The 12,761-nt window shown below is 40.4% G+C and overlaps 1 protein-coding gene across 2 annotated transcripts in view; it reads right to left on the reverse strand.

Moving 5' to 3' along the window:
- LOC126284841 (protein I'm not dead yet-like) overlaps positions 1 to 12,761 on the reverse strand; it is a 235,286-nt gene that overhangs the window by 18,596 nt on the left and 203,929 nt on the right. For both annotated transcript variants that reach the window (XM_049984068.1, XM_049984067.1), the window contains exon 11: positions 6,530 to 6,723. In XM_049984068.1, coding sequence (XP_049840025.1) covers positions 6,530 to 6,723 — 194 coding nt within the window. The remainder of the gene's footprint in view (positions 1 to 6,529; positions 6,724 to 12,761) is intronic.

The raw sequence follows: 12,761 nt of genomic DNA on the forward strand, positions 1-12,761 counted from the left end.
ATATGCACCCCTCTTGCTCTAAAATGAACTGGTTCATGGATCTCAACAGACCTGGCACCAGAGTTTGATTTAACAAGGTCAGATTCTGCCTTTTGCAAAACTCTAAAGTGGTTTCTGGCCAGTACAACTGTGGCTGTGTAACATTCAATTGTGTGACTCCTGAAAGTGACGCTGGCAGGTGGAAGGTTGGTCCTATTATGTTACACTTAGTCTCATTGATTAAAATTCTGCTTCCCTGGAGCTCTACATGTTTCACTTCTGTAAACACTCCTTGCTCAAAACAACTTGCTACTACAATGAAATTCTCGTATGTGGAGAAGATCCAATGCATCCCAACCCGTTGCAAGCTCAATTTTGGCTCCACGATGTCCCTTGGGCATCTATTCCTTTTCCATTGGTTAAAAATAACTGCACCATACATATGTCCCATATTTGTAGCTTCACAGATTTTCCTCCAACAACACTCCACGTACATCAGTTGCTACACTTCCCTTTTCAGTGACCTGAAGACAGGGATCACCATCACCCTTCCTCCCTCTTTAAAAAGACTACTGGCCCTAGCAGGCTCACAATACTCAAAAACACACATAAAATAGAATGCTTAATTACTCTATGGTACTTCATGCTGTACTCTATCTTCCTGGTTTTCTCTGCGCTGAGCACCTCTCTCCACTCTCTCTTTCTTCCTCTTTCCTTCCTGTGACATGCCTGGAATCAAATCCGGGCAAACCCTAAATGGCCGTAACCCCCCAATGTGTACTATCATTGTTCTTATTGGCAGCTGAACATCAATGGGGTATATGGTTCAACAACTTGGTATAGCCCTTGATACCTCATGAGGAACTTCTTTGTTTTCCTTTTTTGCATGTTGGGGCTGGACAGCATTACCCATTGCCCCACTTTATACTGCGGTAAATTTCCTTTCCACTTTACTGCATCTTCCTGCCTTTCCAAATCCTTCATATTCACCTTTTGTACCCATTTCCAGACATCCTGAATTGTTCTAGCGAATTGATGTACAGATTCACTGGTCCTTCCTTTCTGTAGCTTCACTAAATCAAACGGCGGCGGCATTTTTCGCCCACACACTACCTCATATGGAGACAAACCGCTATTTGTATGGACTTTTGCATTGTATGCACATACAATATGCTTTAAATTGTCATCCCAATGATGGTGATGAGAATCCACATAAAAACTCAGCATCTTCCCGATTGTTCTGTCTTTCCATTCGCCTGTGGATGCAACGCGCTCGTCCTCAACTTCTTTATGTTCAACAATTTACACAGTTCCTTCATTAAATCCAACATGAAGTTGGTCCCTTGGTCAGTAATTATTGTCTCCAGTACACCAAAATTCAAAATCCATTTGTTTACTAATGCTTGCACGACCACTGCTGCCTGTTGATTTGGCATAGCCACCGTCTCCACATACCTTGAAAAATGGTCTATTACTGTCAGAACAAATCTGTTCCCTAATGGTGTTCACCTAGAAGGTCCTAAGACATCAATCCCCAGAAAAGAAAATGGACATGTCACTTCCGGTAATCGTTGTAGCTGTATCTGTTTCTGTTTCCAATTCAAATCTGCTCTCTGGGCACATGGTATACAATTCTTGACATACTGATCCACATCTACTTTCCTACCTCTCCACCAATACTTCTCTGCCACTCGCCTATTCGTTGCTCTACACCCTCCGTGACCGGATAACATGTAATCATGTGCTTCCTTTAAAACCTCATCCCTCAACTTCACTGGCACTACTACCCTTGGCCCTAACTTTATTTCCCTGTAGAGAAGACCATCGTAGACATTAAACTGTGTCTGTGTCTGATACAATTTACAATCATTGTCCGTGTACTGTAATTCTTGCCATACTGCTAGGTCATAACCTATGACTTCTACTTTTGCACCTTCCTACATAGTGCATCCGCATTAGTGTGCTACTTCCCAGGCTTGTGCACCACCTCGTAATCGAATTCAATAAGCCTCACAGACCATCAAGTGAGTCTTGTGGATGGATCCTTCAACCCCAAGAACCACTTCAAAGCAGCATGATCTGTCACTACGCAAAATCTTCTCCCATATAAATAGCATTTAAAATATGTGATTTCATAGATTATGCTAAGCATCTCCATCTCTGTTGTTCAGTAATTCTCCTCTGCTGCATTCATCTGCCTAGACATGTAGGCTACAGGATGTTCTTTCTCATCAATTTCTTGACTAAGAACACAACCTAATGCTTGATTCGATGCATCACATGCTAGTATAAACTCCTTTTCAGAATCTGGGAACACAAGAACTGGATTTGATGTTAACATTTCTTTCAGTTTGTCAAACGCTTTCTGACACTCTTCTGTCCACTCAAATTTCACACCTTTCCGTAACAATAGCGTCAATGGCTGTGCTAAATCTGCAAAACCCTTCAGGAACTTTTGATAGAAATTGCAAATTCCGATGAATGACTGCACTTCCTTAACTGTTTTTGAATCCCGAAAACCCCTTACAGCCTGTACCAACCTCGGATCTGTACACTCTCCATCCTTACTGATAATATGGCCCAAATATTTTACTTCTTCTAATGCAAAATGACACGTCTCCAGGCTCAACGTCAAACGAGCTGCTCTTAACCTCAAAAAGACTTCCCTTAACCGCTGTCTATGTTGCTCCATACTACTTGAAAACTCTATAATGTCATCCAAATAGACCAAACACTGCTGTAGTTTCAAACCACTCAAGACCCTATATAGCAACCTCTGGAACTTTACCGAAGCATTTTTCAAACTGAATGGCATTCTAATGTACTGGTAATGGCCTCCAAGTGGAGAGAAAGCAGTTTTTGGACTATCCTCTGGAGCCACCTCTAACTGATGATAACCACTTGTCAAATCCATCGTAAAAAAGCACTGGCACTGTCCTAAGTGATCCAAAGTCTCCGATATGTTTGGAATGGGGGTATGCATCCATTACTGTCTTATTATTGAGGTATCGGTAGTCACAACAGAACCTGTATTTCTTAGTTCCATCTATAGATTTTTTAAACACAATGATAATGCCCGCTCTGCAGCAACTATTACTATGCTCCATAATACCGTACACAAGCTGTTGATCAATGAAATCCTCCACAATCGGCTGCAAATACCTTGGTATTCTGTATGGTTTCCAGTAAACAGGTGCTTCATTCCCTGTTGGTATCCTATGTTGAACTAATGGAGTTGCTGGTAATGGCCCTTGTGGAAAAAACAAATCCTTAAATTCCCACAATAATTCTTCTATATTCTCTCTTTCTACTCCCTTCAAATGCTTAATTTTGTCATACAATGCAGTTCTATTGGCAGTTAATGGTTGATCACTTCGTGTACCCCTCGAACACCAGTTTTTGTCATCTGGCACATCGGAATTTGCTACTAAAACTCCTTTCCTCAAATTCACATCTACAGTGCTAAAATTATCCATGTTAACGGGATGTACTCGCCCGTCGTTCCCCTCCTGTACACGTACAACACTACATTTCACAAAACAACCCAATAAACCCAAATCTTCATTATCCCCCAATGGTTCAATAACACATACTGTACACACAGGTAAATTTGACTCCACACTTACCCAAACTGACTTCCTGGTGCCACTAGACACACACTCATGAGAGTTAAGCCTTAATGTTAATGTACACAGTTCAATTGGTTTGTTCGTTACGCTGAATGTCCCTCACAACAGCTCTGCATTGACAACAGTTTCTTCTAGCAGAAATAACATTCCACCAAGTTCCACAGTTCATTGTCCAAGGTCAATTTTGGCATGATGTCAATGCAAGAAATCTACTCCTAGGATCATGTTGTAACCATCGCTTATCCATGGTACCACCTCCATGCATACATTAAATCAGACTTTCCCTATGTGAAAGTCAACTGTCACCAACCCCAAAGGCATGACCTCCTTCTCCCCCACTCCATGCAACCTATAACGTGGTGGGTCTAACTTCCTTCATCCCATTACATTCTTAGTAGCCACTGACACTTGTGCCCCTGTGTTCAACAAAATTTTTAACTTTTTAGTTCCTATGGATCATACCACTGAACATTCCACCTCTGCATATGTATTTGTAGCATTGAAATTAAACGGGAGCTCCCTTAGGTGGGTCTTGGGCCCCCTCTGCCGTTTAACACTTGTCCACCTCTTTTATCTCCACTTCTCCATCCTCCACACTACTGATTTCCACCCCTTCCTGTTCCTTGGTGACTGGGTACATTGCCTCTGCACATGTCCCATACGACCACACTTTTAATATTTTATACCTGCTGCAAATACTGTTTGCCTCTCGTGTACCCCTGTTGCCATGTCTATTTCCTCACACTGAACTGCCAGCTGAATGGCCGAATACAAATGTTTGGGATTCCCTTCATACAATTTCCATGAAACATGCGCTGGCAACCCTCTCAAAAATACATCAGGTGCACTTTGCTCAGCCTCCTGGGACAGAACACTATTCGCTTCATTGCTCTGACCCAACTCATAAGTATACTCATTAATTTCCCTTATCCTGTCTGCAAATTTCTCTACCATCTCCCCCTGTCTCTTTGTCATTGTACTTAACTTCTCCCTAAAGTACCGAGCACTATTCTGTTTCTTGTACCTTAGTAAAAACCCTTCCTTTAATTGCTTAAACTGTCCCACCTTTCTTAAGGCCTCAGAACACCTTACATGTGTTTTTGCTTCACCCGTTAATCTAATCTTGGCTGTATGCAACAACTACTCATCAGACCAACCATTCATCACTGCTGAAGTCTCCAAGTCCTCCACAAACGAACGCACATCCTCAGATGCCTTGCCAGAAAACGGAATAATCAGACTCGCGGCAGCTGGATCAATATCCTGCACCCTAGGCAACAACGACTCATCAGATGTGGTTCCCTGCTCACTTCTAGGTGCTAATTCATTTCTCAACTGTGTATTGTCTGCTGTCAATTTTACTACTTTTTCCATCAAAATCCGCACCACTTCTGACACACCTTGCGCCCTTGACTCTGCCATTGTGTTGCTTTCGTTCCCAATTAGTCCCGAAACAAAAGGATTAAGTACAAGAATTATCTGACTTCCTACAGCTCCGTCTTGTGATACTCAGTATCATCATAAACCAATACAAAAGTAACTAAATGCCATGAAAAAAAATCTTACTGCCCCAAATACACTAACACTTACTCTGACAACAAAAAATATTATGCCCACACAAAACATCTACAATGTGGATTGCCAGGAACCATACTCAAAAAAACAAAAAAGATAGAAAATCTCCAACACTCAAAAAGAACAATTTTGTCAGCACTCAGCACATCTTGTGACTGTACTGCAAGCGGTGGGCTCGAACGTCATACTGGACAGACAACGTCCGCTACACTGACACCAAATGTTGTGGTATAGATGCCAAATGTGACGTATTGAAACTCGGTGAGAACTTTCCAAATGATTTATTTGTTTCCACTACAGTGCACCGTTCACCTTGGTAAGCATCACAGGGAGCCGCAATGATGAGGAAGCACCCCAGAGGCCTGTGCATCTCAGCACTGTATCGTGCTGGCCTTGTACACCAGCTGCAGAGTTCTGATTATGTCATGATGGCTGCACCAGCAGTCAACTCAGTGGCCACCATCCCCGTTGACTCTGCACTGCTCTGCCGAGAGCTGTAGGCCAGCCCCACTGCTGCTTCTCAATCACTGGCACAGCAGGGAATGTGGCGGCAATGACCGCCCGCGATCCGGCGTCCGAATCTGCAGCCCTCACCTTGGAAGTCTCCGGCATGTTTCGGGAGCTGAGATGACTGCCTGTCGTAGTGAGCCAAAGAGTGGGTTGAACCAATGACACACCAAGGACTGGGATGCTGGTGCCCCACCTGTTCCTGCATGTAGCCCAACGGTGTGACATGCCTCGCCATCCAGGAGAGCTGCCACACTTGAATGATTCTCGTTAGAAAACAGCACCCTATTTATACTGGGCTGTGCACCTCTGTTTTGCTAACGCACTGCTTCACATCATGTACGCATAACACTTAGGTTGGCCAGTGGCCCTCTTCTGCCTGTGACTTGCACCATGGAAACTGCTGTGTGTGCCCTCTCTGGCAGTTCTATCCCCATGTGGCCTCTATTTGCCTTTGCAACTGCTGGTATGCATAACTTACTGAAATCTGGCTTGCACCTGGATGTAAATCGTGCCCGGAATATCGCACAAAACTAACTTTCCCTATACTAAGCAGTGGTGCCGCTACAAGTGCTAGAGAAATGATCTCTTTGGTTGGTTGTGTTTACCATTCATTCAATCCACCAAAGAATCATTTTATATTCCATATACTATGACTCTGTGTTCATCACATTCTCTGTATAATTTAATTCAGAATATCATAATTCTTTTTTTCTATCATTGTTGTTATACATCACAGTAAGCATTGTTATGCTATCACTACTGCAGTCAGTGTGATAGGCCTACAGAAAAGTTATAGTCAAATAACTTATCCTAAGAAATACTGTCTTTTTACATACCATTTTTGCAAGGACTGGTAAAACAATATTACAAATGGCTGCATTGGATGCAAACTGGGTTAGAAATGTTGTAGCAATACAGACAATTATTAGTATTGCTAAGTCTGGAAGCACGTTTAATACAGACAGTGTGTCTCCAATGAGATCATTCAGGCCAGATGCATTTGTAGCTTCTGCCATTGCAAAGCCTCCACCTAGAAAACAGAGCAAACAGTTATTTTTCATCCATTAATTCACACAGTTTTTTTATGTGTTGAAATTTATATTAGAATATAATGGAGGGAAACATTCCATGTGATAAAAATAGATCTAAAAACAAAGATGATGTAACTTAGCAAACAAAAGTGTTGATATGTTGATAGAGACACTAACAAACACAAACACACACACAAAATTCAAGCTTTCGCAACCCACGGTTGCTTCATCAGGAAACCGTGGGTTGCAAAAGCTTGAATTTCATGTGTGTGTTTGTGTTTGTTAGTGTCTCCATCAACATACCAATGCTTTCGTTTGGTAAGTTACATCATCTTTGTTTTTAGATATAATTTATATTACAAAACATGTAGGTGACTGTTAGGGATAATAATACATTTTTGCAAGAAAATTACGGAGATTTTGATTCATCTGTACACAGTGACTAAGGCTCTTTTAAAAATATATTCAGTTAATATACAGTGTGATTATACTTAAAGTTACACTTTCAAACCACTGTAGATATAACACCACTGGTCAGAATGACATCGAATTGCAGTGGAATATTATCAGAGAAGAGGGAAAACGTATGGCAGAAGAAAAATAAAAAGTTACAAAATGCAGCAATAAATGATGCTGTAATCATCATAATTTAATAGTGGTCAGCTATAAATGATAAATGAATCATTCAACAATGCCTAAGGTGTACGTTTGACATTAAACAAACTGTACTATTCAGTGTGGAAGGGTGTAGAGGTGTGATGCTGTTAGTTATGTAAGCCCATCCACCACAGCAAGGTCATATCACATCGGATGAGAAAAATCGGTTTTTTAACTGTCCCAAGGCCAAAAACTACATAAAAAGCATCAATGACATGGTTTTTAAATGTCCTGAGGCCAAAATCCGCATAAAAAATCATCAATCACACCAGTTTTTAATTGTCTTGAAGCCAAAAACTGCAAAAAAAAAAAAAAAAAAAAAAAAAAACCAGACAAAATGAAATCGGATTATTAATTTTCATGTGACCGGCACGAAACATGTTTAATATGCTGTCCACTGTTTTCTGCAACAAGTTTAAATTGGGAAACAATATGTTCCACAACTTATTGAAGTGTTTCCAGAGTCACATTCAGAATGTGTTGTGCAATGCATGCTTACAATGCAGCTAAGTTTGCAATCGGAACACTTATCTCAACATCTTTCAGATAGCCCCACAGCCACAAGTCACACGGATTAAGAACATGTGAACAGGATGGCTAGGCTGTAGGGAAATGGCAGCTGATAATTCTAGCATTTCCAAAATGGTGCTCAGCAGCTGCTTAACTGGGTTTGCAAAGTGTGGAGGTGCACCATCTTGCATAAAAATGGTCCCAACCACACAACCATGCTGTTGGAGAGTTGGAATGACGTGGTTGTGCAAAAGACACTCATAGCACTTACCACTGATGGTACAGGTAACAGGACCAGAAGCACTTGTCCCTTTGAAACGATTCCATGAACCCACACCACACAGTGACCTTTTCAGGATGAAGTGGTACTGGTTGATTTGCATGTGGATTTTCCGTTGCCCATATTTGACTATTCTGTGTACTGATATATCCTGTCCAATGGAAGTGGGCTTCGTTGGTCCACAAAATCTTCCACGGCCAATCATTGTCCATTTCCATGTAACCAAGAAATTCTACAGAAAAGATCTCTCTTGCCAGCAGGTCAACAGGAGGCAACTCGTGTGCATGGGTAATTTTGAAAGGATGGCAAATAAGGATGTTTTGTAGGATTTTACACAATGTACTCATGGGTATGTCCTGTGTTTGGGCAATTCTCTGTTGCACTACACGTTTGCACACCACTGCTCATCTCCTCCTGCATTTCTGTGGCCACTGCCTCCACTGACGTTGAATCAATTCATTTCCTCCATCAACCAGGTTACACACCAAAAGAACCTGTCTCTTTGAATTTCCGAATCATTTACTCCAGACTCACAGCAGTCATCAGACCAATGCCTTTTTTCAAACCCTTCAGTGTCGGGAACTTCTGCACAGCAATGTGTGCACAGTCATCATTCTCGTAATACAGCTTTACAAGCGGAGCGCGATCCTGCATTGAGGCAGTCATGGCAAATGTCACAAATGCAAAAGGACATAAAGCAGTGTACCCAGCTCCTTTATACCAACTTCAACTGGTTGTGTGCATGACAGGTGTTGTCATTTACATATTCTGACTCATACAGCACCATCTACTGATCAATTTTCACGCTATTTTTTTTTTCTTTTGTCATATGTTTTCCCCCTTCTCTGATAATATTCCGTTGCAATTTGACGTCATTCTGACCAGTGGTGTTATATCTACAGCATTTTGAAAGTTTAACTTTAATTATAATCACCCTGTATATTAAACACTACTTGCAAAAGAATGCAAAAATAAATCCAGGGCTACAATAGTGTAATGATAGAAAACAAACAGTTTGAGGATGGAAATCTTGGCTTAATATCAAATTTAATACTTAATTGGAGCTTACATCTATCAGTTACAACATAACAGTCTATAAAACTACTCCATAGCAACAGAAAAATGAGCAAAGTTCACCAGTGAAGATGAAATACTGGTACTTATATACTCAAGAGAAAAAGGAAAAACAGCTTCTCAAAAGAAGAACTACTAAAGCATGGTGTCAGGAAAAAAATCAATGGCAAGTGATGAAGAGGATAGCCACAGAATAATCAAAATATCCACGGGTGTACTGCCGGTCTATAGTGTCCAACGGGCACAATATTTCGGCGATCAAACATGTCGCCATCATCAGGTGAACTGACGGACTGAGCTCCTGTGAACGCGCCGGCACGGAGATCCGTACGCTATGGCTGCTCAGGGGGAATTGGTTTCGGTCGCCACGGCGGCCGATTTAAATACGCGCCGGCACGGAGATCCGTATGCTATGGCTGCTCAGGGGGAACTGGTTTCGGTCGCGGCGGCGGCCGATTTAAATACCCTCCGCCCGCGGCGCGCTCCCTCCACTGTCCGCACCCCGCGCCACGGTAGCGCGGTGCAACAGATTGCGACGGCGTCTGAGATGACGCCGGGAGAAACTCAAGAATCACAGCCACAGAATAGTTGAATTGACCTGATTATAAATAATCTGCAGGGTAAGCTGTAGTATTCTGTGTTAAGATACACATATATTTAGTATGAAGTATTAAATAAAGCGGACTGAGTAGTGCAAGCGGGGCTGGTTTAAGGCCTAAGCAGCACAAGCCACTATTTGCGGTGCCAAGCTGGTGCCACAACAGTAATATTTCTGTACAGAACATATCTGTACAGAACACAGAGCAAACTTATTTAATAATCATTTGTCAAATATAGTAGAAAGTATAGGGACAAACAGCTCAAGAGAATAGTCACAAAAGTATGATAAAAAAAACAACTCTCATGGGATCCAGTCATATGAATGTATCACCAGCTTCTTCTGAAATTAAGAAAATTATGTATTCTCTCAAAAATAAAAACTCATTTGGTTTTGATAGTGGTTCCAGTAGAGTACAAAAGATTTGTTCTCATATAATAAGCCTTGTTTTATTTGAAACATATAATGCCTCACTAACTAACTCAAGGCATTTTTCCAGAGAGACTGAAATACGCTATTGTCAAATCACCCCAGAAGTAAGGTGATAGGAGAGATTGCAATAACTACTGACCTGTTTCACTGATGACAACATTTTACAGAATTTTTGAGAAGGTGGCGTATTCTAGAACAGTATGTCACCTGAGCAGAAACAATATCCTCAAATCACAGTTTGGATCAGAAGAGTTGTTCTACTGAGAATGCCATTTACATGTTTACTCAAAAAATTTTACAAACATTAATTATAAAAGGGCACCAGTTGGTATAGTCAGCAACTTTTTTAAGGCATTTATCTGCATGAATCACAATATTCTACTAGATAGATTGAAGTTTTATGGGATTAACGGTATAGCCAACCAGAGGATAATGTCATATCTAACCAAAAGCATACAGAAAGTTATACTTAGCAACTCAACCACTGTAGTCCAATGTCATAATTCTGACTGGGGAGAAGGTACATATGGTTTTCCCCAATGCTCCATCTTTGGTCCACTATTGCTATTCGTATAAGTAAATGATCTTCTATCTAATATGCAACAAGCCAAATTGGTTATTTTTGAAGATGACACTAGTTTTGTAATCAATCCAAGCACACATACAGAAGCAAAAGAAACACTAAACAATGCTTCTAAAAGTATCATTGACTGGTTCTTTGTGAATGGTCTCACCCTCAGTTTGAAAAAGACACAACATATTCACTTCTGCGCATCTAGGGGATGCTACACCAACGATAAGTGCAACACATGGCGAGAAAGTAACTAATAATTTGGAAACTTCACAATTTTCAGGTGTCCATGTTGATGAGAAATTAAACTGGAAAAGCACACTTTGAAACTCCTAAAACAACTTAGGTCAGCCACATTTGCACTTGGAATCATTGCAAATCTTGGGGAGAGAGAAATCAGTAAGTTGACATTTTGCATTCAGTAACGGCATATGGAATAATTTTTGGGGTAAATCATGCTTAATAAAGGAATTTTTATTTACCAAGGAAAATTTCCGGACAGTCAAATGTTTTGAAAAGTCATTTTATTTAGACAATCACTTGTGGCATCTCAATAATGCAGTATTCAGGCCCATAAGCACTCCACATATAGACAATCAGATGTATTGATACTTGCAATACTGCAGCCATCAATATCTGGATTCTGTGAATTCATATTTGAAGTGTTTACTTTGAAGACTTGACAACTTCAAAGTAAACACTTCAAATGAATTCACAGGATCCAGATATTGATGGCTCCAGTTATGCAAGTATTGAAATATCTGACTGCCTATACATGGGGCACATAGGGGCCTGAAAATAGCATTATTGACATGCCAAAACAGGATGTCTAAATAAAATAACTTCTCAAAACATACGGCTGTTTGACAATTTTCCTTAGTAACTATTTGACTGGTCATGGTCCTGTGTCCACAATGGACCAGCAGAGATTAAGAAAGGAAGTCTTCATTGCTCAGAAATGTGCTGTAAGAATAATATGTGGAGCACACCCACAGACACCTTATCTGTTTAAGGAGTTGGGCGTTCTGACTACTGCTTCACAACATATTTATCCGTTATGAAGTTCGCTGTAAATAATCCAGTGATGTACATAATTACCAGAAGGAAAAAAGGCATTCATTACTCCACATTAAGGTTGTCATTAGCACAAAAAGGGATGCACAGTGCTGCAACAAATGTATTTATAAATTACCCACTGATATAAAATGTCCGATAAATAGGGGGGAAGAAAAGACTTCATAAATATTTAGCATGTAACCATATTTAAAAATTAATTTATGATGTGTTTGTAAATTACTGATTCCACATTGTTATGGTTTATGGTGCAAATGATCCATGGAACATGAAATTAACCAACAGTTTGTTCAGCCGTATCTACAACTGAATAAAAGAGGAATGGTCTAACAGAGTCATTGTACTATGATAACAAACCATATATCATTACCAGAGATCCCTGAAAGGATAAATAAACAAACAAACTGGTACAAATATCCCCCCTTTGCAGCTTCACAAGTGACTCAGATTTATTCAGTGACCACTCCATAATTCTTCAGCAGTAACATTTTGAACAGCTTTTGTTGTAGATTGATTCTTCAGATAAATCACTGTATTAATGGCATCAGTTCAAAACTGTTTGCTTATTCCTGCATGTGTCGACATTAATCTTGAATTTTCCATGATCATCAAATTCAAGAACTCCACAACACCATTTTGTTCTGGTGTATAAGAAACTGTAGTTTCATGACTAATTCCACTCATCTTTCAGAATACTTCATGTGTTGCATATGTTGATTGACAAACTCTTTTCCTTTGTCTGTTCAGAGTACCATATTTTAATTTTTCGAATAGTTCCATTTTCTTCTCGATGTTTGAGCTAAATGGAAGTACCATACCACAGAGTTCTTTTGTTGGTTTT

This window comes from Schistocerca gregaria, chromosome 8 (genome assembly GCF_023897955.1).
Source record: "Schistocerca gregaria isolate iqSchGreg1 chromosome 8, iqSchGreg1.2, whole genome shotgun sequence".
NCBI classification, from domain to species: Eukaryota; Metazoa; Arthropoda; class Insecta; order Orthoptera; family Acrididae; genus Schistocerca; species Schistocerca gregaria.